The sequence below is a fragment of the Ambystoma mexicanum genome, chromosome 1q (assembly GCF_040938575.1).
Source record: "Ambystoma mexicanum isolate Mex_15411 chromosome 1q, UKY_AmexF1_1, whole genome shotgun sequence".
Taxonomy (NCBI): Eukaryota; Metazoa; Chordata; class Amphibia; order Caudata; family Ambystomatidae; genus Ambystoma; species Ambystoma mexicanum.
This window is the reverse complement of record NC_090922.1, coordinates 707,472,753-707,499,948: the sequence shown is the minus strand read 5'-3', so window position 1 is coordinate 707,499,948 and position 27,196 is coordinate 707,472,753. Positions and strand designations below refer to the sequence as shown.

General features: G+C 47.1%; 1 protein-coding gene across 5 annotated transcripts in view; it reads right to left on the bottom strand.

Annotated features, from left to right (window-relative positions):
* Positions 1–27,196, bottom strand: part of PDE4DIP (phosphodiesterase 4D interacting protein) — a 1,465,918-nt gene that overhangs the window by 680,309 nt on the left and 758,413 nt on the right. For all 5 annotated transcript variants that reach the window (XM_069641322.1, XM_069641325.1, XM_069641324.1 and 2 more), the window contains 2 exons: positions 11,751–11,874; positions 8,824–8,990 (listed from right to left, as the gene is read on the bottom strand). In XM_069641322.1, coding sequence (XP_069497423.1) covers positions 8,824–8,990; positions 11,751–11,874 — 291 coding nt within the window. The remainder of the gene's footprint in view (positions 1–8,823; positions 8,991–11,750; positions 11,875–27,196) is intronic.

Below are 27,196 nucleotides of genomic sequence, written 5' to 3'. Positions count from 1 at the left end.
GAGTTGGACAATCATGTTTTCTATGCACGGGCTGGGGTGACGTTCCCTTTGTATGGCAGTGTTTGCCATCCTCATTTCTTCAGACAGCCTCAGCCGTCCGCCTTCCTTGGGCACGATGACTAGAGGTGACACCCACGTGGTCGGGCCTGTCGCTGGCTCGGTGATGCCGTCGCTGAGCAGCTGGTTGAGTTCTTGTGATATGGCTTCCTGCAGGTGGAATCCCACCCTTCTGGGGTGTTTAGGGGGCAGGCCGGACGGCATGGCCAATGTGCAATTCTATGGGAGCTCCTTTGAGTTTGAGTTTCACTAGTCCTGTGCATAAGTGTGGGAATTCTGCCAGGAGCGTCTCCTTTGTGATGACGTTCTGCCATACGGGGGTGGCGTTCATTGTGTACACACTTTCTTTCCTTTTGCCCGGAGTGGTGACCAACTGCATCACTTCGCCCTCTTGAAAATGGATATCAATGAGGCCCAGGCAGGATGCAGTATGATAGCTAAGAAGGCATCGCCCTTTTGTTGGGCTTTGAATGACATGGATGATTGTGGCTACCGTTAGACCCTTGTGCATGAGTTGACGTTTGAAATGTCCTATGGCGTGAAGGGGCAGTGCCGCTCCCCATTGGAAAATCCTCGCATTTGTTTTGGCCAGCGTCGGTTTCTCAGGAATTTGTAGGAATTCTAGCTCACCCATGATTTTGACGGTGGTGCCAGAGTCGACCAGAAAACAAAATTGCCTGTTTCCAATGTTGAATGCTATCCTGGGTGCCTCTGTCGACTCTCGGTCATCCAGGATGAGGTTGACGTATTTGTCCTGGTATGATTGCTCATAGTCATCTCTTCCATACGAGGGTGAAAATTCTTGACGTTCGTGGTAGTCTTGATATGTCTGCGGGGTCCATTGTATTCATCTTCAAAATGAGGAAGCTGGACATAGTATTTGTAATTTTCGGCATAGTCCGTTGGGTGGTATTGTTCCACAGCTCTGACGTATCGCTGTGGTCCTGGTTGGTAAAATCTGTTTTGGTATGTTGGTCCTTGAGGGATTTGACTATACATCCTGTTTTGTGGTTGTGGGTTCATTCTTGGGGTAGGGAATGGTCTTCCTTCCAGGCAGACGAACTGGAAATGTCCCTCTCTTCCGCAGTTGGTGCATCTTTGTAAGAGTGCAGGGCAGGTCCCTGAATGCGGGAAAGCCATTCCGCAGCGGTAGCATTGCCTTTGTGGTCTGGGCTCTGTTTGGTTGGCCCTTCTGTAGGGTGTGGCCCCTCTTGCTCCTGGCCGTTGAGATGCTGGATGAATCGCCGCAACAAGTTCAATGTTGTACTGCTTTGCGCTGGGGGCACCCGTCATGGAAGCTGTTTGTGCATCCACTCTCTCGAAAATTGTCGCCGGGTGGCTCACTTCATCGATTGAGAGTGGTTTCTTCTGTAATTGTTTCTTGCGGGCAGGGGGCAGGCATCCTTCAATCACCCTCAATCACACATAGCCGTATAGCCTTGTCCAGAGAGAATGCATGGAACTGACAATATGTGCCCTTTACCCTCAGGCAGGTGATGAACTCATCAACCATCTCTTCCACTCTCTGTGTACACTGATTGAACATGTAACATTCATAGGGCCTCATTCCGAGTAGGGCGGTAAGGGATACCGGGCACCGATAAGGAGACCGTGCCGGTAATCCCTTACCGCACTACTATAAGGTCCCTTAGCAGGTCCCTTCCTTAACGCCTGGTCTGACCAGGTGCTAAGGACGGGACCCGTTAAGGGACTTGAGAGCTAATAACGGTACCGCAAATGATGGAACAAGTTACTTACCTGTAACTGTTGTTCTCCAGCATGGGTCTGGCATGGATTCACATGCTCATGAATATTCCCCGTCGTCAGACCGGGAATCCTCGGTATAGGAAAAATCAGTATCAGTTTCGTTTCTGATCTGTCTTTCTTAGTAGTAACCAATCACTGGTCTCTGGGTCATACTGCCCCCAGCCAATGACTGCCCTCTCCCTAAGCCCCGCCTACGGCAGCCATCCTCAGATTTGGTAGCACATAAAGTGGCAGTATGACCAAGTGAAGAGCCGCAGAGGGGTAGGCGGAAGGGTTCGCATGTGAATCCATGCCAGACCCATGCTGGAGAACAACAGTTACAGGTAAGTAACTTGTTCCTTCTCCAGCATGGGGTCTGGCATGGATTCACATGCTCATGAATAAGAGAATACATAGCAGTACACACATGCACAACCACGGGAGGTGGCAACAGGCTCAACATTAAGCAATACAACAACTCAACATTAAGCAACTCTTACCTCCTCACCAGGCTCACCTTAGGCGAACAGGTTGCGCAGCAGTGCTTGGCCGACCCTGGACTCCTCCCTGGAGTCCCGATCGATGCAGTAGAATCTTGTGAAGGTGTGCGTCGACCTCCATGTCGCAGCCCTGCAGATGCCCAGCAGGGGCACACCAGACAGGAACGCCGTGGTAGCAGCGATCACCCTGGTCGAATGGGCTCTCGGACGGCCGGGCAGCTGTCGGTTTGCCAACCGATGACAGTGCATGATGCAGCCAGAGAGCCATCTGGAAATGGAAGTCTTCGAGAGAGCCTTCCCTTGATTCACAGTCCCAAAGTTCACAAACAGCTGTGACGTCTTCCGAAAACTCTTTGTGCGGTCCATGTAGAACTTCAGCGCTCTAGCCACATCCAGCGAGTGCAAAGTCCTCTCGGCTGGCGACGAAGGCGACGGGAAGAAAACTGGCAACACCAAGGGCTTGTTGAGGTGGAAGTCTGACGGCACCTTGGGCATAAAGGAGGGGTGCGTCCTCAGCACCACCCTCGTGTCATGAAAAGTCAAGTATTGAGGCTTGCAAGATAGGGCCTGGATCTCTCCCACTCGTCATGCGGAGGTGATGGCCACGAGGAAAGCTGTCTTCCATGACAGGAACTTCAAAGGCGCCGAATGCATAGGCTCGAAAAGGGCCCCCATGAGCTTGGTCAGCACCATATTAAGTTCCCATGCCGGGCAGGAGCCTTCACCGGCGGGAATGATCAGAATAGTCCCTTCATGAATTCTTTCACCAGGCGATGAGACCACAAGGACGCCCGACCCGTCGTCCTGGTATATCGGGAGATTGCAGCCAGATGTATTTTGATGGAAGCGTGAGCCAGTCCAGATTTGGCCAGCGACAGTAGGTACGGCAGTACTTGAGGGGCTATAATCCGCAGAGGGTTAATCTTCTGTGCACGGCACCAGACAGAGAACCTCTTCCATTTATGTCCATAGCACTTGAGAGTTGAGGACGCCCTGGCCTTTGCAAGAACCTCTCTGCAGTCGGCCAGGATGTCGTACCCTCCAAACTCTAGTGCTGCAGGAGCCAGGCCTGCAAGTTCAGCGACTCCGGGTTGTGGTGAAGAATCGCGCCTCCTTCTCTGGAGAGAAGGTCTGCGTCCGTCGGCAGCTTGACTGGTGGGGACGTTGACAAGTCCAGAGGGTCCGGGAACCAGATCTGTCTCGGCCACGCCCGTACGTCGAGGATCATCCTACACCGGGACCTCTTGAGCTGGTTGATGAGCCGGAGCAGCAACCGCAGCGGAGGGAACGCATAAAGAAATAGGCCGTCCCGGGGGAACGAGAAAGCATTGCCCATGCTCCTCGGCTGGGGGAACCTGCTGGCGAACCTCCGGCACTTGGAATTCGTTGCCGTCGCAAAGAGATCGATTTGGGGTTCGCCCCATCGTCGGAAGAGTCGATCCACTTGATCCTGGCGTAGTTCCCACTCGTGGCACGAGCGCAGCTCCCTGCTGAGTGAGTCTGCGATCGTGTTTTTTATTCCTGCCAGATGAAGAGGCACCAGAAACATCCATTGGGTGACGGCCCAATGCCACTGATCCTGGGCTTCCTTGGATAGGGCCGGGGACCTGGTTCCGCCCTGCTTCTGGATGTAGAACATCGTGGTGGTGTTGTCGGTGAAGATCCTTACCACCTTGCCCTTGTGGGACGGAAGAAAGGACCTGAGGGCCCAGAACACTGCGCGGCGCTCCAAGATGTTGATGTGGAGAGACTTCTCCTCCGGGAGCCAAAGGCCTCTCGCGTGAAGATCTCCGGAGTGTGCTCCCCAACCTTCCAGGGAGGCGTCCGTCGTCACCTGGTGAGCTGGGGTCTGAAAGTCCGTGCCCGCCGACAGATGAGAGCGGGGACCCCACCACCGGATCGCCTGACGGAACGTCCCGTTGAGAGGGATCCTGTCCTCGAAGTTGCCCGTCGACTGGATCCAGCGGGCATCGAGGAACACCTGTAAGGGTCTCATCCGAAGCCTGCAAAGGCGCACCAGATAAATGCAGGAGGACATCATCCCGAGGAGGGACTTGATAGATCTTACCCTGGCCATGTCCGTGGCCAGCAGACGCTGCACCTTGCCCAGACTGGTCCTGGTCCTTTCCTCCGACGGCGAGGCCAGCCGCGCCACTGTGTCGAGCTTGGCTCCCAGAAACAGGGCGACTTGCGACGGAACCAGGTGGGATTTTGGAAAGTTGATGGAGAATCCCAGGTCCGTGAGCAGCTGGACGGTCTTCGCAGTCTGCTCCACGGCGAGCTCCCTTTTCCTTGTCTGGATGAGCCAGTCGTCCAAGTAGGGGTAGACGTGGATCCCCTGTAGGCGCAGCCGCGCCGCCACCGGTGCGAGGCACTTGGTGAACACCCTGGGTGCCGACTTCAATCCGAACGGGAGGGCCTTGAACTGGTAGTGCAGCCCTTGGACCACGAACCTGAGGAACTTTCGGTGTCTTTTTAGAATGGGGATGTTGAAGTACGCATCCTCCAAGTACAACGACGACAGGAAATCGCCCTCCTCGAGCTGTCCCAGCACATGCTGGAGGGTGACCATACGTAACTTCTGTGCCTTGATATACTTGTTCAGTCGTCGTAGGTCCAGGATGGGGCGCCATCCTCTTGTCTTCTTTTTTACGAGGAAGTACCTTGAGTAAACTCCGGAACCCCAAAGCCTCTTTGGGACGAGCTCGATGGCACCCTTCTTGAGCATCGCCCCTACTTCCAACAGTAGTTGATGGACGTGATTTTCCTTCCTGGCCATGGGTGGAACGCGAGGGCACTTCTTCTGAAACTCGAGGGCATGCCCTTGGGCCAGGGCGTCCAGCACCCAACGGTCGGTGGAGATGGACTCCCACACGCTGACGAACCTCGCCAGCCGGCCCACCACCGGGGTGCTTCGGCGGGGGCCCGACCCCACGGTCGGTTCAATCTTGTTTGGAGGCCACCTTGCCCCCTTGACCTCCTTGTCGACGACGACGGGCACCACCTGACTTGCCGCGTCCCCTGTAGGCTTCCTGGGACGAAGATCTTGCCGCTTGGCGGTAAGTGGAGGAGCCACTGCCGGATCCCTTGGAGGCACCTTGTCTGCCTTCGGAGCTCCGAAAGGACGGCCGTCGTTGTTGGAGCACTCCCAGTGCCCGGGCAGTCTCTGTGTCTGTCTTGATGGCCTGAAGGGACTCATCAACCGCCTTCCCAAACAGGTTGTTCCCGTCGAAGGGCATGTCCAAGACCTTGGTTTGTACCTCCTGGTGGAAATCCGTGGCCTTGAGCCATCCTCGTCATCTCAAGCAAACGCTGTTGCCCAACTGACGGAAACCGGTGTCGGCGATGTCCATTGCCACCGTGATGGCGTGGTCCGAAGCGATCTCCCCCTCCTGTAGGATTTCAAGGGCCTCAGCCCTTTTGGCGTCCGGAAGGAAGTCTAACAGAGGGGCGATTTTGAACCACAACTCCTTGTCGTAGCCGGCTACGATAGCCAGGGCGTTGGCCGCCTTGATAGTCGTTGCTGCGGATGTGATGATCCGTCGCCCCACCGTGTCCAACTTCCTGCCCTCGCCATCCGGCGGGGAAGTTGATGTCGAGGCCGATGCCCCCCCAGCTTTCTTCTTTGCCTCCGCCGAGATGACCGAATCCGGGGTAGGTTGTGCCCGAAGGCATAAGGGGGCAGCGTCAGAGACCCGGTACTTCTTCTCGTACCGGTCCCTCTTTGCCGGCGCCGTGGCAGGGTTCTTGAGGAGGGCCAGCGGTACGGCGAGGACCCTCTTCCTTTTAGCCTTGTGCCGCTGGTAAAGGAACTCTTCTTTCTTCTTTTCTTCTGGTAATCATGGCATGAAAGGATCCAATCTCGTCGGGCGGGGAAGCCCGAGCAGGGGGCGACGGGGACACGTCCCGTCGTCGCCTCCGTCGTCATCTGTACCTGTCGTATCCGTTTCCGTGCCTGTATCATCCCCGTGCGTAGTAGACCGGGGGGAAGGCAGAGCAGGCCGCAGAGGTGGGAGAGGTGGCGTAGGATGCGTCCTCCTCCTCTTATGCGGTGGACTCTCCGAAGGTCCTGGCCCCGGTTCCCCCGTAGGCTCTGGCTCAGGTACCTCCGTCGGAGGAAGGGGCAACCTTGTCCTTATCTCCGAGCGTAAGGACTGAATCGCTGACAAAATGGCCGCCGAGGTGTCCTGCGGCGCCAGAAACGACGGGCGCGAGTGCTCTTGAGGAGCCTTGTCGGCGACACCGTCGTACTCGTTGTCGCCCTCATCGGGATCCCTCCCGATGGGCTGGGCCTCTTCCACGACTTCGATGAGCTCTTCTTCAGAGGTCGTGTCCGTATCCACGATGGCCATCAGCCCCTCCCCCACCTTCTCCAATGAGGACTTCGTGGGGGTCTTCTCAATGGGCCTGAAAGACGACTCCCTCCGCGGTGGCATGGAGACTCTGGGTCCTGAGGGCGCCTCCACTGGTGTAGCCTCCACAGGCTGAGCCAGGGCCGCGGCGACATCCTCAATCGAGGTCTTAGCAGGGTGAATTAAGGCCATCGCCACCTTCTGGACGCCTGTGGCCTTCACCTTGGGGGGAGGGTCCGAGCCTCGTTCCCCCTCTGCCGGAATCTTCGAGATCGACCGGGGCCTCTCCAGAAGCTTCGCCGGGTTCTCGGACTTCCTCTTGCCCAAGCCAGAGCGTTGGGCCGTGGTTGATGGCACCGGGGAGGATGCGCAGGATGCGCCCTGCCTGGCAGCCAAGGAGCCCGACCGTTCGGCGCTCCTGGCGCCCGCAGACTCGCGGTGCTTAGCCTTTTGTTGGGCCCCCATCGCCGGGGCACCCTCACAGGACTTAGAAGACCGCTCGGACTTCTTTTTCTTCTTCTCGCCTGACGGGCTCTTCCCTTCTAGCCAGTTGGCGAGATGGAGGTGGCGATCCTTCATGGTCCGCTCCGACATGTTCCCACAAAACGCACAGTCCTTCTCCTTGTGCGTCTTGTCCTCATGGAGACAGTAGAGGCATAACGAATGCTCGTCCTCCTTGAAAACATTCTGAAGCTGGCATCCAGGGCAGGTCCTGAACAGCTTCCCGGGCGTCGAGCTTCCTTTCTCCTGGGCCATGTCCGGGGTAGGCCTCGGAACTTCTGGAATCCTCCTAAAGCGTAACTCGACAAAATCTTCACCCTTGAGGGGCGTAGAAAACTCTGAAACGGGTCCCCGTTGATCGGATGTAGAAACGGTGGAGCTTGAGGCTCTATTTAACCGAAAAATGAGAAAAATCTCCCAAAAAAGCGCGAAAATGCAGCAAAAGCTCGAGAGCTACAGCACGAGGACTCCTAACACTTGAACGTGCGTTAAAAATCTGAGGATGGCTGCCGGAGGCGGGGCTTAGGGAGAGGGCAGTCATTGGCTGGGGGCAGTATGACCCAGAGACCAGTGATTGGTTACTACTAAGAAAGACAGATCAGAAACAAAACTGATAATGATTTTTTCTATACCGAGGATTCCCGGCCTGATGACGGGGAATATTCATGAGCATGTGAATCCATGCCAGACCCCATGCTGGAGAATAGCTACTTCCCCATTCCCATTGAGCCCCATTGAGAACGATTGGTTGCAAAACATAATGTGGGAGCCTTAAGATCCAACAACACTAATCAACTAAAGATACCACAGTCCAAAACTACCAAATCCCTCACGGGATCCTTTGTTAATGCTGCCCCCTGGGCGTGGAATGCCCTCAGGGAAATCCGTTCAGTTGAAATATTTAAAATGAAACTTTATACATTTATTTATTTACTAAACTGTTCTATGGATAAACTTGAAAGTGTATTCATGTTTATATAAATCGTCTTGACGTTGTTGGATTTTGTTTCTGTGCTTGTTATTTGTTGGCGGTTTTAATCCCTTGGGTACTTGAAGCACGGTACAAATATATAAACATAAACCATGTATTATCTCTTTTTCAGTGGTGCTGCAGTTGGAAGGTGAGCAACACAGGGATTTTGAATGTAATGCTTTCACTTATGGGGAGGCTGTGTCGAAATTTTAGGATGGGGGTGTCAGAGATTTTGTACAGGTGGCTGAGCTGGGATTCCAGGAGAGCCATGTGAATGGGATAAATATAAATTAGATTGAATGTATTGATGTGCCAGCTATGATATGACTGTGTTTAGGCAGGTGGGAGGAAGGGGTGATGGGGTGCATTCTGCTTACTTTTGGGTGGGGGTTCAAGAAATATTCGGCTGCAGCAATTTGGGTAGTCATGGTCAAGCCAAGATCTTGATAGATCCTTATGTTTTTGTATTCCTTTGCAAAGGGTTTCATTGGCCACAGAAGAGCGAGACCATGGCTGTGGGAAGGTGAACATCAGGCTTGCAAATTCAAAGACGACAGTGCCTGCCAGGACAGTCATATTTTCAGCAGAGCACATATGCTTTGTGATAGTCGAATTGGTGAGCCCTAAATGTGCAGTGAGAGAAGTAAAATGGCAAGACCTACTGATGCAGAGAAATGCATACATTCACACCTACTTGTCTTTATCAGCCAGTGTGACACAGTATTGGTTTTGCAGGATCCGGGCTTCTGTCATGTCAGCGGTGAACTCCTTCAGTTTCCTGCTCAGCTCCAGGCAGCTCTTCTTTTCTTTCTCTGCTACAGCTGCCATCCGCTCTCCCTCATTCTTCGCTAACTTGGTCTCCTGAAAACAAAAATGAGTATGCACAAAGTTCAGTCCCCTCAAATAATTAGCATGATGTTCTCAACGAAATCAACTCTTGACAACATTTATTATTTCAGTGTCCAGTGACCGAAACATCATGAACTCATAAGATGCTGAACGGGACTCTGACCCTGAACATTGCGTTTATCACCAGGAGATATTTCTGTGTAACACATTTGGCCTCATTCCGAGTTGGCCGGTAAGGGTTAACGGTCACCGGTAAGGAACACGGTACCGGTAAACCCTTACTGCCCAATTCCGAGTTCCGTTAGCGGGACCCGCAAAGGACAAGTGGTCTGACCTATTTGCGGGCCCGTAATTAGTGCATTCCCCATTCCCATTGAGCCCTATGGGGGCTCAATGGGAATGGGGAATGGTTGGTTGAATGGGGACTTACCGGGTCCGCACAGGTTGGAATGTCCCGGTAAGTCCCCATTCAACCAGACCAGACCCGGGTTTGGAGGCAGCCATGGCTACCTCCAAACTCGTAATGACCCCCATTATCTTGTTCCTTAACTAGCTGTGCTCAATAGCGAATATATATAATTTGTCTGTGGTTACTCTTAACTACATCAATAATTTGAAAGTTGCAGCCGATCACGCGTCATGTGACCAAAACATGACACTGAAACTGTGGCACCACAGGATGCACAAAGTCGAAGTTCTTATTCTTTGTATTATGTTCTGCGAGTCCATGTGGGGAGTGCATTCACATCACATTCAGTGCCCCTGCCACAAGTAGCCATCAGTAACATCAGGGATTTGTAGACATTTGTAGAAAGGAAAAGAGGCAACAATAATAATACAAGTAAGCCTTCATTTTCATGATCGTCCTGTTAGAAAGAGGTTGATCAATATTGCATCTGTGGTGCATGCGCTTTCTCTAGGTTCAAGGACATTCAATGCATGATGTGGTTTTAGGCACGGGAACCTGGGCGTATCCCGGATTTCGGTGCCTAACACCATTTCGTGCAAATAATGCACTTTGATCTCCTGTGCACGCATGTGCGCATGGACGAGATTAGCAATGGTTGTCACAACGAAAGAATATGGCTGTCATTATTATAGCGGATCCCTGTAGGAGCTGAATGCTCTTTGCACACGCAAAAAAGCGGGATGAGTCTGATGGGATCCGCATCAACATACTTCTGCAGTCCAAGACACGTTCAGATTCCCTACACAGAACACACAGAGCAGACTTTCCACTGTGCATTGCACTCCATGCAGGGAACGCAAGGTTTGTTATTGAAGGTTTTCACACCTCCGTGCCATTTTGCTACATGATCAAAAAGAATACTTGGGTCTTTAGAAGAAGGAAGACATAAATCTAATAGTTATATCCTAAGAGTGCTGAACAAGCACATGCCCACTCATATATGTACTCCTAAACACCAGCCAAGAGAAAAGGATATATTTACACTAAATCTATGACTAAATGAACCCAATAAAAACATCAGTGAAGATGTGAGGCCTCCATCTTTATTTTATATACTTGATAACCACATGTAGCGTGGAGGCATACAGGTGCCCAAATACAAATCTGCAGTAAAATAATACAGATGAATAATGCGGAATGGGAGGTCTCTGGGCAGCACAATTATGTTGCTTCCAACTAATGGACTGAGGTGGCCCAGAGTTCTAAAGGAAGGCCTAACTTCTCCATACACAGGTTGATAAACACAGAGAAATGATCAACACGGTGAGGACTTGGTAGACCATGGCACCCACTTCCTAGTTTTTCTAGACCTCCAAGTACCTTTTTACAGAATCAGAATGGGGTTCCCATTACTTCCTTGAGAAAACATATGGGATTTTGTGTCAGGGTCCTGACTTGTTTACCTCATCCCTGAGAACTGGACATCAATGAGGTTAAATAGTCCAGAGTTACAAATGGGACGTCTGCTAAAAGGTGTAACTTCGAAAATGCAGTGAGAAAACTGTGTAATCAAAAGCGTTTAGGATCCTGTCTAGGAAAAGCATATTTAATATTTAATTAAGAACTCTAAGGGCACAATTTTAATGTGCCCATAATGTAATGAAAGCCTCATGGAATGGTACTAGTACACTTTATAAATATTCTGCATATTATATATTTTATGAAAATACAATAACATAGTAAAACGGCCAGGGAGACCGACACTTGAGTTCATATACTGCACCAACAGAAGTCTCCTGTGTTGCCCCTATGTCATTCAAGGCCTGGTGGCGTTGACTCACATACAGTGCAATCCTGCCATGTCCATGACTGGCACGAAATTAAACTTGCTTTGTTGTGCAATGAATCCTGGCTACTAATGTCTACATCACCACTTCATACTCCTGGGCAGCTGGAAATCATTCCAAAGTTGTCTGCACCATTTTTTTAACGTTTCAATTTTGGAGCGAATTTCTAAAAATGGTGCCAACATAATGTTTCGACCGCTGTGAATGCGGTTACTACTTCATTAGGGCTTGCAATACTGCAGTTTGCCAGGAGGTATGTGCTGCCTTCAGAATCAAGGTGGTCACGGACATCGCAAAGAAGCACAATTGTTTTTGGATATTAGAGGCGGCTAATCATAAAACCATGGACAGCTCAGAATAGGGCCCTCAGTCTACAGTAACATTTTCTTTTTAAAAGAGTCACAAACCGTTTTTTTGTACATTTCTTGAAAGTGTCTTTGAAGGTCATTTTTATACATTGGGTCCTGCACCAGCGAGAATATTTGAACTTGCTCATGGAAGAGCCCCTGCTCTCACCTCCTGTAAAAGCTGGATCTTGTTCTCCAGGAGCTCCTGGACGTGCTCTGTCTCCTGCTGTCTCTCCTCATAGTGGCGGCGCAGCTCGGAATCATTGTGAGAGCTGAAGTCCCCCGACGCCGCCCTGGAACACGCAACAGTCAACATCAACAATATTCACAGCATGTGTGCCTTTGCCATCTACCACAGTTCCAATTCACAGTGTGTGTATTTTTTAAATTCCTTGCATGGAACACATTTTCCTAAAACCCACTGTCCAAAGAAAAAGCCTATGAACCATATTGCAGTGACATCACTAGTTTTTCCTACCTTATTGTAGGACAAGTTGCTAGTCGATGTTATATTTTTATTTCATCCTTTGTTGGTCACAGCACATCCAAAATATTAAAATGTTCTATTAGTAATCTGCCCCTCCTCTTCCAAGCTGACCCGAGATGGTAACACTGAATCATCTCATTATTTTTATTGCAGCCTTTTAAAAGAGACATTTCTGATCGTATATCTTTATTATTGTGCTAGACTATGTATGGTTTTAACAAATACTTTCTCAAGAAGGACTGTTGACTACAACAGGAAACCATGTTGCATCTTTCCGAGTGTCTATATCTCAAGTGCACACCACCTCAGATATCTTACTTTATAACTCTGATTGTGTATTATTAATAAAGCAACAGTTTGAAGCATTAGAGACATTCTACTGGGCATTATTGACCATGTCAAAGAAGTACAATCATTGAGCACTACTAAAGTGGATTATTAGCGGGTTATAAAATCATTCAAAGAAGCCAGCTCAACATTTCAGTCAGTCAATATTAAATTCTGCATTGATAGTTAATAGTTTTTAGTATATTGGAGAAAGTGCCCCATGCCGTATGTTATAAGGATATTGCTAGCCACTGAGGAGTTCCGTGACCAAATAGAGGAATGAGTCCGAAGGCCGACTTCCTTTATAGGGTGATGGAGCTCTGAGGTGACCTGCAATATTCTTATAACGTACAGTAGGGGGTATTTTATTCCTTATAATACATGATCACACACTGTCATCTACTTTACTACCTGGCCTCTTGTTTAATCTAGTGTAAGAGATCTTCCATTTGCTGCTCCATGTAATTAATGTAGAATATGTTTGGATTTTAAAAAGCTCAAATGCATCTTGTAATGCTTTGGAGTTAAATAGTTTGAGCAGTTTAATAAAATGAATAATAAACCGTTTTCATGTTGTGCTTTAAAATAAGTTAACACGTGTTATACTCAGAAGTGCACAAATTAAACAATCTATCATAAACACTTCTGTGTCAATTACTGTCTGTGAAGTGTCACAGAAAACTATTTTCCAGGCACAGAATTTGAAAAGCTTTAAGTGGAGCAGTGACAGCTGGAGTTCTTCTCTGTGCTGGCTCAAGCAGCAGGCATTGTGATGTCATCACCTTAGCACAATTACTGATTTCAGAGTGGTTGTGATGTGATTTTCTTATTACCGGTGTTGTGGTGTAATCCTGCAATCATACTGTGATGTAATCCTGATGCCGTTCTCGAGCTCCCGGGAGTTCGAGATGGCACCAGTAGTGTATTGCTGACGATTAAGGAGAGTGAACCCACCTGGGGGCTCGCTACAATAAAGCTAGTGTTTTTTCCCTATAACTTTGCCAAGTTTTTTTCCAGAGTTAGACACAATTGGCGATGAGGATTCCGAGAGCCCCCAGAAGAAAGCAGAAGGAAACCCGATCCTGCGTGTTTGCAACAAAGTGATCGCATTGGAATAAAGACAATCTCGACCCGACCGGCAACAGGAGAGTCTCATCCACAAGGTACCGGTGGCGAGGGAAGAAGGCTCAAGGGAGAGATATATCGAAATAGAAAAACAATTACCAGAAGTAAGATGCATCGCCACCAAAGCGCAGCATTTTTCAAAAGCAGTGCGGTGCACGCTCACAAAGCATTACTCAAACTTTAGAGTAAAGGACCAGAAAAAATGTCACTGGCATAACAGCCATTTTGTTTACGCACGGAGCATTGCCCTAGCAACAAAACAATCATCCCTCCAACGCTATGGCATAAAGATGAGGCAAGTCAGTAACGCCACGACTCAGCCTAATAGGAACACATATTTAAGTAAACAAAAAGACGAACAGAGTGAACCTGCAACGCCGACTAGTGGGAACTCATATATATGTAAAGAGAACTAATAGAAAAAAATAAAAAAACGAGGAAAGGACACGTTGTGCACACGGCACGTGACATTAGGATAGCAACAGCTGTTACTCAACAAGGGAATATAAATCATGAATGCTTACTGGACAATTTGCAAGATACTAAGCCATTAACAATAAAAAAGTAAAGACTACAACAGACACACGGGCAAAAGTCATACCATATGAATAACAGCACTACCATGCAAAATACCCCACATCCATGCCCATTCTTGGCAAATCCAGGAAATCCCACCAAATCTTGGGAACAATGGGTGGATACCTTTCAAGTGTACCTAAGAGCAATTGGTGGAACAAAGCTCAATGATGACTTGAAGGAGGCCACGTTATTGAATTCTATTGGGGCAGAAGTACTTAGGATCTTTTGTATACTGCCTGACCAGAAAACTGCTGATGAAGGGTCAGGTGATTCAGCTAGCACTAGCAGGAACACATGTTATGAGAGTGCCCTTAACAAGTTATCCAGATATTTTGGGAATAAGACAAATGTTGTGCTCGAAAGGTATAATTTGTTCTCACGGCAACAACACAAGAGAGAATCAGTTGACACTTGCATGGCAGTGCTAAGAGGATTATTATCTTCATGTAGATTTACAGTTGTGGCGGAGGAATATTTTAGAGACCAACTAGTGTTGCACACAGCAGATCCCCATATACAACAAAGACTATAGCAACCAAAAGATCCAACATTAGAACAAGCGATGGAAATAGCAAGAACTATGGAGTTAGGAGAAAAATGCATAAGTTGTGTAAAGTAAACAAGATTCCACAGAAATCAAAAGCATACAAGAGGAGAAAGAAGAGAATAGTGAAAAGCATTAGTGCCTCTTATAAAAAAGATGTCAATGACTAATTCGAGAGTGAAACCCAGGAGAGAAAGAGAGACGTTCAACAGGATGCAAGGACGTTGTTATAAATGTGGTTGAGGCAAGCATATAAATGTAGATAGAGAATGTACAGCATACTCTGCTGAATGTTTTAGATGTGGCAATATTGGTCATTTCGGAAAAGCTTGCAGAAACAGTAGGGGAAGAGGAAGAAATAGTTTATATTCAAATAATAGAATGCATGCAGAGACCAATCGTTTTACAGGTACAAGCGTCAAAGCCCTTGAAGAAATTGGTGGCCCAAGTAGTTTGTTATCTATTGTGAATGATAAAGAGGAGGAGATTCAAATCTTAACTATCAACTTGAGAAAAAAGAAAGGGTCATCGGTATATATGTGCATAAATAAAGTCCCAATGCAAGTAATGGTAGACACAGGTTCACCATATACCATCGTAGATGTGCCGACTTTTATTAAAGAACTAAGAGGCAAGTGTGAAGAATTATAAATCACTAAGGTTAGAGACACTGGATATGGAAAAAGTGCCATCAATATTATTGGATACAAATGGGTCCATCTAAGTTTCAAAGGAAGAGAGACATACTGCAAGTTATATGTCGCAGAAAATGATTCATCAGTAGTAGGATGGTGGGAACAAGCAGCGCTACAGATAAAAATACATCCTGGGGAGAGTGTTCCCATACTAAGTATATCAACTGAGAGTTTTGACTCAAATGAGAGTTTGGCTAAGAGTTTTCCCCAAATATTTAATGAAAATATATGAATGTTGAAGGGTTTCAAGCACAGTATTGTGTTAAAGAAAGGAGCCAAACCAGTTGCTCATAAAGTTAGGAACATTCCAATAGGTGCAAGAGATGCATTGCAAAAAGAACTGATGAAATTTGTGCAAGCAAAATATTATTCAGCTGACTGAATGTTCTGAATGGCTTTCTCCTATAGTAATAGTGCGAAAATCTGACAATTCTATAAGGATGTGTGTTGATTTATGAGATTTAAATGCAAGTATATGGATTGACAGACATCCGTTACCCAACATTGGGGAAATGTTGACAACTATGAAGCCGGCTAGATATTTTACAACTCTGGATCTATCATTGGCATACCATCAAGTAGTCTTAGATGAGGAATCAAAACATTTGACACAACACCATATCGAATATGCCTGCACGATTAAATAAGGATCAGTTGTGCAGTTTCCTTGGTTTAACTGAATATTATTCAAAGTTCATACCGCTTTTCAAAAGATGCACATGAGAGAAGTGATGAAGAAGTCGGTAAGATTTGTATGGTCAGAAGAATGCAAAAATTAATTTGACTATATCAAAAGAGTATTAACAGTGCACCGACATTGAAATTGTTCATTTGTACAGCCCCCAACATAATTTCTGTGGATGCCAGCACCGTTGGTTTAGGTGGAGTGTTAGAAAAAATTCAGGAAGGAAATACAGTAACAATCGTTTTTACTTCAAGAGTATTGAAGGGTGCAGAATGAAATTATTCCACAAGAGAAAAGAGGTGCTTGGAGTAAGGTGGATCCTCGAACATTTTGGAGGCTTGATTTGGGGTCTCCCAATAGAACTAAAGACAGACCACAAACCCTTGATTCATGTATTGAATTCCAAGAGTCCACATTTGGTATCACCCAGAATTCAAAGATATTTTGGATGTGATGCAATGTATACACCATGCAGGTCTAACGTAGTAGCAGATTGTTTATCAAGATTGCTTTGTGATGATGGTGGACAAGAGGAAGTAAATAGTGATGAGATGGATACAGAATTTATTATTGCGCATATTGAGTCAAGTATACTAAAGGAGGAATGGATCAAGGCGTCTGCAGCAGACATAGAGCAACGTCTACTGCGCCAAAAGATACATGAAGGATGGACAAAGATTGACCAAAGATTGAAAGATTATGTTCATATTAAAAATGATATTTCAGAGGATGCCACATGTGTTTAGGGGTGACCGCATTATTCCACCTGTGTCATTAAGGAAGAAAATAACGGATTTAGCACACAAAGGCCATTTAGGTATAAACCTCACAAAGAGGAGAGTGAGGGAAAATTACTGGTGGCCGGGGATGTGGAGAGAAATGGAGGACTTGGTGAAGAACTCTACGGCATGTGTGGTTAGTGACAAGGGTAAGAGAATGAATGTCACACCTCTACAGCCAGTTGAGATTCCACACATAGGGCCTCATCACGACTTTGGCGGTAACCCTTAAATCTGGCGGTCGCGCTATTACCGCCGGATTTAAGGGTCTGCCAAATCAGGACTTCGGCGGATTTCGCCACAGCTCTTTGGTGGGGGGAAATCCGCCGAAAATTTGCGCTATTACCGCCGGCGGGAAATCCACTGGCGGTAAGAGTGTGAATTTTCCCCATTGAGCCCAATGGGGAATGGGGCATTCCTGAATGGGCTCAATGGGGAATGGGGAATTACATTACCGCCGTACTATTAGTGCCAGGGAGTGCAGCGGTAGGGCTAATACCGCCAGCGGTAATACCACCGGCGTTACTGCCAAAGTCGTGATCAGGCCCATAGTATTGAAAAAAATGGCCGTTGATGTCAAAGTGCCTTTTGAAACACTAGAAGATCAGAAGATATACATAGTAATACTATTGGATTATACTTCAAAATTGGTTGAATGGGGTATTATGGAAGGCACTGTTACCACAAAGAAGATTGTGATATTTTTAGAGGATGTGTTTAATAGAGAAGGTGATCCACAAGAGATTACATCTGACAAAGGGGTTCAGTTCATGGCAGAATAGATGCAAGCTTTTCTTAAAGACAGATTAATTGAACATAAGGTCACTTCATTGTACCACCGAATGGCCAATGGATTGGTGGAGAGAATGAATGCCTTCATAAAAAATATTATACAATTGGCCATAGAAAATTCATTACCTTGGAAGGATACATTAAAGAGGCGTTAAATGCATATAGAATGACTCCACATTCGGCTACAGAGGAAGAGCCTTTCACTATGATGAGAGGGAGAGTCGCATCAAATAGGCTGAGACTAGCGTGGTTAACATCAAAGAGCCACAAGAGAATAGATATGGAGGATGTTGTAAGGAAGGTGAAAGAGAGACAGAGGAAGTATAAAGAATACTATGATATCAACAAACATGTGAAGAAAAGTAATAATAAGGAAGGTGATTGGATTCATGTGAGAGATCCCAAGAAATTGTTGAAAGTATTATCCAGATGTAGAGAACTGCAGAGAGTGGTGAGCGCGTTAGAGAAATCAGTAGTATTGGAAGATGGAAAGAGATCGTCATGTAATGATGTGGTGATCAAGATCATGTAAGAAATGAAAATCAAGACTGGGCACACACAAGGACACAGAGAAGATTAGGGGTGTTAAGCGTGGAAGAGAAGTGTCATCCAGGAATAGAAGAATTTTGCAGAATTTCAGGAAGGACTGTGTATTATTAAAACCCCACATCATCCTCAGCCATCATGGGACATTCCTTTAAATGAACTAGAAGCTGATCATCTGAAGACTGTGATCAATACAGAGTATCTGTTGTGTTCAATACGCATTTATATGTCTTTCCCCTTTCCCCTTCTTTCTCTTCTTCGCTTTACCTGCCTCTTACATGGTTCAAAATGTTTTTTTTCTGCTTCTTCTTGTATTTATTATTTAACTATAGAGGGAAGATGTTGTGGTGTAATCCTGCAGTCATACTGTGATGTAATCCAGATGCCGTTCTCGAGCTCCAGGGCTCTCTACAATAAAGCTAGTGTTTTTCCCTATAACTTTTCCAAGTTATTTCCCAGTGTTAGACACACAATAGGTCATTTGTGATATGTCGCATCGAGCCTGTAATAAGAACATTATTTCCAGGTTTTCATACGGATATTGCAGGCTGCTTGTAGTATGCAAACATTATGAAGAGCATGTGGAACTAGCGTGCCCCGTTGAATGCTATAATGGCGATGAACATACACTGGAGCTGTTAACATGTTGGAGAAATGGTTGAGGATGTGCTCCAAAAGGACGACCAGTGTGTTAAACCTGCCCAACATATTAGGACAACATACTCCTGTGATCGGCCTGAAATGACCAGGAATCGAAGCTGCAGCCTCAAGCTAGCTGCCCACAAGCATATTCCTACAGCACTGCTACAGTCCCCTTAAAACAGTGTTGGAAGGGAAGACGGGGAAAGGTTTGCTCCAGGGTATTGGGAAAGAAGAGAAGGACACATGTCTGTTCACATTGTTACAAACAGAATGCATGGGAAGAAGCAGTGACTAAGTGGACAGCATATGCGGTTAAAATATTATTTGCACATGCAAAACAGTCTACTCCTCAGTGTGCACATGAAATGGAAAGCAGCAAAAGAGGCAAATAGCAAAGACAAATATTTGTTAAACGTGAAAGCTTCAGCACAACATGGGTGGGAAGCAGCCACCATCAACACACTTTCAAATCATGCACCCAGAGTATGTTTTGCTGGTCTCTGCTGAAACGGTGTGCATCTGTAGCCACATGATTGGTGGCTGGGCCTTACTGCACACTTACCAACAGGGAAAGTGCAGCAACCATGACTGGGAAAGAAACATGCGTTTCTACCCTTGTCACCTTTGATAAGTACCAGAAGGCTGAAATACATTGAGACTTCTGGAGCGCTGTTACAGAAAATACTTATTAGATATTTAGTGCCTGCTGGACGGGGATTAGACAAAGCAACTGGTTTGGTGTTGAAAAATGACGTTATAATTATGAAACATGTGTATAGAAAAAAATACAGAGTAGCAGATGAGTGTAGATGGCAACATCAACACAATGTGGTCAAGTTAAGGGCTGCGGCTTCGGGCAGCATCAGGAGCTGCTACAAAGGGAGCAAATCCTGAACGTCATCATCAACACACTGGGATTACTGCATCCAAGGGAGACAAGCACACTGTGAATCGTGTACATAGGCCTATAAGGAATTACTGAGATTACTGCATCCAAGGGAGACAAGCACACTGCGAAGCACGTACAAAGGCCCATAAGGAATTACTGGGATTACTGCATCCAAGGGAGACAAGCACACTGTGAATCGCGTACATAGGCCTATAAGGAATGACTGAGATTACTGCATCCAAGGGAGACAAGCACACTGCGAAGCACGTACAGAGGCCCATAAGGAATTACTGGGATTACTGCATCCAAGGGAGACAAGCACACTGTGAATCGCGTACATAGGCCTATAAGGAATGACTGAGATTACTGCATCCAAGGGAGACAAGCACACTGTGAATCGCGCACATAGGCCCATCACAAATTACTGGGATTACTGTATCCAAGGGAGACAAGCACACTGCGAAGCACGTACAAAGGCCCATAAGGAATTACTGGGATTACTGCATCCAAGGGAGACAAGAACACTGCGAATCACGCACATAGGCCCATCACGAATTACTGGGATTACTGTATCCAAGGGAGACAAGCACACTGCGAAGCACGTACAGAGGCCCATAAGGAATTACTGGGATTACTGCATCCAAGGGAGACAAGCACACTGTGAATCGCACACATAGGCCCATCACAAATTACTGGGATTACTGTATCCAAGGGAGACAAGCACACTGCGAAGCACGTACAAAGGCCCATAAGGAATTACTGGGATTACTGCATCCAAGGGAGACAAGAACACTGCGAATCACGTACAGAGGCCTATAAGGAATTACTGAGATTACTGCATCCAAGGGAGACAAGCACACTGCGAAGCACGTACAGAGGCCCATAAGGAATTACTGGGATTACTGCATCCAAGGGAGACAAGCACACTGTGAATCGCACACATAGGCCCATCACAAATTACTGGGATTACTGTATCCAAGGGAGACAAGCACACTGCGAAGCACGTACAAAGGCCCATAAGGAATTACTGGGATTACTGCATCCAAGGGAGACAAGAACACTGCGAATCACGTACAGAGGCCTATAAGGAATTACTGAGATTACTGCATCCAAGGGAGACAAGCACACTGCGAAGCACGTACAGAGGCCCATAAGGAATTACTGGGATTACTGCATCCAAGGGAGACAAGCACACTGTGAATCGCGCACATAGGCCCATCACGAATTACTGGGATTACTGTATCCAAGGGAGACAAGCACACTGCGAAGCACGTACAAAGGCCCATAAGGAATTACTGGGATTACTGCATCCAAGGGAGACAAGAACACTGCGAATCACGTACAGAGGCCCATAAAGAATTACTGGGATTACTGCATCCAAGGGAGACACGCACACTGTGAAGCATGTACAGAGGCCCATAAGGAATTTCTGGGATTACTGCATCCAAGCGAGACAAGCACACTGCGAAGCACGTACAGAGGCCCATAAGGAATTACTGGGATTACTGCATCCAAGGGAGACAAGAACACTGCGAAGCACGTACAGAGGCCCATATGGAAATACTGGGATTACTGCAACCTAGGGAGACAAGCACACTGCGAAGCACGTGTAAAGGCTGATAAGGACATACTGGGATTACTGCGTATAAAGGCCGATAAGGACATACTGGGATTACTGCATCCAAAGGAGACAAGCACACTGCGAAGCATGTACAGAGGCCCATAGGAATTACTGGGATAACTGCATCTAAGGGAGACAAGCACACCGAGAAGCACAGAATGCAGTAATCCCAGTAATTCCTTATGGGCCTCTGTACGTGCTTCAAGCACACCGGACAAGCACACTGCAAAGCACGTACAGAGGTCCATAAGAAATTACTGGGATTACTGCATCTTGAAGGAGACAAGCGCACTGTGAAGCACATACAGAGGCTTGTAAGGAATTACTGGGATTACTGCATCTTGAAGGAGACAAGCGCACTGCGAAGCACGTACAGAGGCCCATAAGGAATTACTGGGATTGCTGCATCCAAGTGAGACAAGCACACTGCGAAGCATGTGTAGAGGAGCATAAGGAATTATTGGTATTGCTGCAACCAAGGGACACAAGCACACTGCGAAGCACGTACATAGGCCCATAGGAATCACTAGTATTCGTGTATCCAAGGCAGGCACGCACACTGCGAAGCACGTACAGAGGCCCATAAGGGATTACTGGGATTACTGCTTCCTGAAGGAGACAAGAACTCTGCGAAGCACGTACAGAGGCTCATAAGGAATTACTAGGATTACTGCATCCTGAAGGAGACAAGCACACTGCGAAGCACGTACAGAGGCCCATAAGGAATTACTGGGATTATTGCATCCAAGGGAGACGAGCACACTGCAAAGCATGTACAGAGGCCCATAAGGAATTACTGGGATTACTGCATCCTGACAGAGACAAGCACACTGCGAAGCACGTACAGAGGCCCATAAGAAATTATTGGGATTGCTGCATCCTGAAGGAGACAAGCACAGTGCAAAGCATGTACAGAGGCCCATAAAGTTTACTGGGACTACTGCATCCAAGGGCAACAAGCACACTGCAAAGCATGTACAGAGGTGCATAAGGAATTACTGGGATTACTGCATTCAAGGGAGACAAGCACACTGCAAAGTACGTACAGAGGACTGTAAGGAATTACTGGGATTACTGCATCCAAGGGAGACAAGCACACTGTGAAGCATCTACAGAGGCGCATAAGGAATTACTGGGATTACTGCATCCCAGGGAAACAAACACACTGTGAAGCATGTACAGAAACCCATAGGAATTACTGGGATTACTGCATCCAAGGGAGACAAACACACTGCGAACCACGTACAGAGGCCCGTAAGGAATTACTAGGATTACTGCATACTGAAGGAGACAAGCACACTGCAAAGCACATACAGAGGCCCAAAAATAATTACTGGGATTAAAGCATCCAAGGGAGACAAGCACACTGCGAAGCACGTACAGAGGCCCAAAAGGAATTACTGGGATTACTGCATCCAAGGGAGACAAGCACACTGCGAAGCACGTACAGAGGCCCATAAATAATTATTGGGATTACTGCATCTAGAAGGAGACAAGCACACTGCGAAGCACGTACAGAGGCCCATAAGGAATTACTGGGATTACTGCATCCTGAAGGCGACAAGCACACTGCGGTAGTACGTACAGAGGCCCATAAGGAATTACTGGGGTTGCTGCATCCAAGGGAGACAAGCACACTGTGAAGCACGTACAGAGGCCCATAAGGAATTACTGGGATTACTGCATCCACGGGAGACAAGCACACTGCAAAGCACATACAGAGGGCTGTAAGGAAGTACTGGAATTACTTCATCCTGAAGGAGACAAGCACACTGCGAAGCACGTACAGAGGCCCATAAGGAATTACTGGGATTGCTGCATCCAAGGGAGACAAGCACATTGCAAAGCATGTGTAGAGGCGCATAAAGAATTACTGGTATTGCTGCAACCAAGGGACACAAGCACACTGCGAAGCACATACAGAGGCCCATAGGAATTACTGGTATTGCTGAATCCAAGGGAGGCACGCACACTGCGAAGCACGTACAGAAGCCTATAAGGAATTACTGGGATTATTGCCTCCTGAAGGGAACAAGAACACTGCAAAGCACGTACAGAGGCCGATAAGGAATTACTGGAATTACTGCCTCCTGAAGGAGACAAGAAAACTGTGAAGCATGTACAGAGGCCCATGAGCAATTACTGGAATTAATGCATCCTGCAGGAGACAAGCACACTGCAAAGCACATACAGAGGCCCATAAGGAATTACTGGGATTACTGCATCCTGAAGGAGACAAGCAAACTGCAAAGCACATACAGAGGCCCATAAGGAATTACTGGGATTACTGCATCCTGAAGGAGACAAGCACACTGCGGTAGTACGTACAGAGGCCCATAAGGAATTACTGGGGTTGCTTCATCCAAGGGAGACAAGCACACTGCGAAGCACATACAGAGGCCCATAAGGAATTACTGGGACTACTGCATCCTGAAGGAGACAAGCACACTGCGAAGCACGTACCGAGGCCCATAAGTAATTACTGGGATTACTTCATCCAAGGGAGACAAGCACACTGCAAAGCACGTACAGTGGCCCATAAGGAATTACTGGGATTACTGCATCCAAGGGAGACAAGCACACTGCAAAGCATGTACAGAGGCGCATAAGGAATTACTGGGATTACTGCATCCAAGGCAGACAAGAACACTGCAAAGCATGTACAGAGGCCCATAATGAATGACTAGGATTACTGCATCCTGAAGGAGACAAGCACACTGCAAAACATATACAGAGGCCCATAAGGAATTACTGGGACTACTGCATCCAAGGGCAACAAGCACACTGCGAAGCATGTACAGAGGTGCATAAGGAATTACTGGGATTACTGCATTCAAGGGAGACAAGCACACTGCAAAGCACATACAGAGGACCATAAGGAATTACTGGGATTACTGCATCCAAGGCAGACAAGCACACTGCAAAGCACATACAGATGCCCATAAGGAATTACTGGGATTACGGCATCAAGGGAGACAAGCACACTGCGAAGCATGTAAAGAGCCGCATAAGGAATTACTGGGATAACTGCATCCAAGGGACACAAGCACACTGCGAAGCACGTACGGAGGCCCATAAGGAATTACTAGGATTACTGCATCCAAGGGAGACAAGCACACTGCAAAGCACGTAGAGAGGCCCATAAGCAATTACCGGGATTACTGCATCCAAGGCAGACAAGCACACTGCAAAGCATGTATAGATGCCCATAAGGAATTACTGGTATTACTGCATCCAGCTGGGCTCATTAACACGCCTGGAGCGCGTAAGCCCTGAGGTAGAAGGGCTGGAGCTAAACTGTTGGGCTGTGGCGGCGCTGTGAACTGTCACTTCATTTAATCTTGTAGAGAGACTTGAAAGCCTTCATCTGCTGGAGGGCTGCGGTCTGAGAAAACAAAAGGAGCATTAACTCAGCACCGCTTGCCGCTCCCCTGCAGCTGCCTGTACTATTATCACTAAAGGCAATCAAGGCAGAAAGGTGAAAAGGACGCCTTTGCCTTGGAAAGCACGAACCGTATCCCGTGTGAAGCACGAGCCACGTGACATCCAGCTGGGCTCATTAACACGCCTGGAGCGCCCTTGCGGCGTAAGTCCTGAGGTAGAAGGGCTGGAGTTAAGCTGTTGGGCTGTTTGGCGGCTTTGAGGCGTGGAGAGTGACGTGCACCGACTCTCCGTTCGGGGTTTGCAGCATACGCAGCCTCTTAATTTTAAGTACGTACTGCTATTTTGGCTGCTCTTCGGTCCCCAACACTGTTTTCGTACTTGCTTTTTTAAGTATCAAATCATGCAGTGTGTGCTAATGTCCCTAAAATCAGGTATGCCAAACATGGGGCCATTAACAATAATAAATAATAAATAATAATAATTTGGCATTTATATAGCGCTACGAACCCTCAGGTATCTGAGCGCTGCTTATTATTACCCACGGTGTGTGGTGCTCATTTATCGACCTCGGAAGGATGAAACGCTGAGTTTGGCGCGGCCTGGATTCGAACCTGGATGTCAAAGCGAGTGCTCTACTCGCTGTGCCACTTGACCAGCTGTGTGCACAGACCACACACTAATGAGCACAGGTCACAGTCTTATGCATTAAAAAGCTTGCCTAGAAACTGTACGGGCACTTCAACCCCGCTTGCACATAATTCTCACATGTTACGAAAGCGGAGTCTGAAACCAGTTGGAAATGCTGATATCCGTCTGTTTTGCAAGAATCCATCTAAAATGATGCAAAACCCCATTAGCAGCAGGGCGGTAGGAAACCTTCCTCTGCTCATATCAGATTCAATACCTCCGACTCCCTCAAACGTGAATATTTCTGTTGGTGCTCCAAATGGGTCTGCCAACACAAATGGAAATATTGCCCCTGCCGCAATAATTGCTAGTACTGATAGGTCACTCACTGACAGTGTCATATTGGGCAACATATTCACAGCTCCTGCCCAAGAAACCATTGCAGATATACATGACACAATCAGTGATCTGGCAGCCCGACCACAAGAGAATGTCACTCCTTCTCATTTATCCCATTCATCTATACAAAATCTTTCTGCCTCACCTGATTTATTCACAAACAATACTCATTCACGTTCTGCCTCTGAAATTTCATACATGGCTCCAACGCCACGTAATCCGCGTACTATTGGCTCTAATACCCCCAAAAAGGATGATGCCATACTAAGGCCCAATTTACTAGAAATCACTTTAAACTCCGTAAATTTGGCCATCCAATCTATAGCCAAACTGTTTGAGACCCTTGATTCGAAATTGTCAAAACAGAATTTGCAAATCGAAAAAGTATTAGCGTGGCAATCCGCCTTCATGCAAACGACGACGTTAAAACAACAGGTTGTTTCGAGTGGTGCCAAATGTAAATCAAACAATGTTAATGCGGCCACACAAACTGTTTGCTGGCCCATTCTTGCCACTGGTCTTTCTACCACTCTTCCGGTAGCTCTGCAGAACAAGCGTCCCATGCTCCCGCACTTTTCAGAACCTATTCGAGATAATCATCAAATGGCTGATATGGGAGCCCCGTTTACATGCACACAGCCCCTTGCAGACATGGTTAATTCGATGGATACACGTCTGGACAGACAATCTGTGACTCCTCATAGCATTGTTGAGGTGCTGCAGGTTAATCCCCCGACCAGTTCAGAGCTGCAAGTCCAGACACCAGTATACACACTTTTTGAATCAAAGCGGTCTGATAAACAGAAGACTGTCAGATTTTTGGATGTGAAGAAAACAAAAAACATGCCATCTCAAAAGAACAATGGTACCTCAAAAACTAAACAGTTCATAAAAGCAGTTACAAATACACAGAAAGGAAAAATGTTAGCTTCTACTGCCATTGCAAAAAAATATCAACAGCAAGCACAAGTTCGGAAAGATAGTGCGGGAGTTAGGCCACCAAAAAAGGTTAAATCTTACGCTCCTCTTAATGATCTGTTAGCGGTGGCGGCCGACATGCATGGAGCTGAAAGCTCACAGATCACAACTGTCCCCTTAGTTGGCAAGACAGGTCCTGTAAACCAGTCTGATGAACTTACACAAGGGGCACTTGATCTCAGAAGGCAGGAAATTAGACATGCTGTTGATGAATATATGAGTAAACAGCCGTTCCAGAAAGCTCTAAATTGTTGTAAATCTAAAGGTACAACAGACATTATAAAAACAGCGCTCCCTCATGCAATTCCGACAAAATCATCTTTAGCGGCTAGCATTCCCTTAAAGCATGCAAACACTGAATATAATTCTCCATCTATTGCTATTGGCACTAATGTGCCTACTTCGACCCTAACGTTACCTTCACGGGCCGACTTTTGTCATGCTCATTGCTCTTGTTTAACCCAACAACAGAAAAAACAAACAACTTGGAGTCCATCCTCCACTCCACACCTCCAG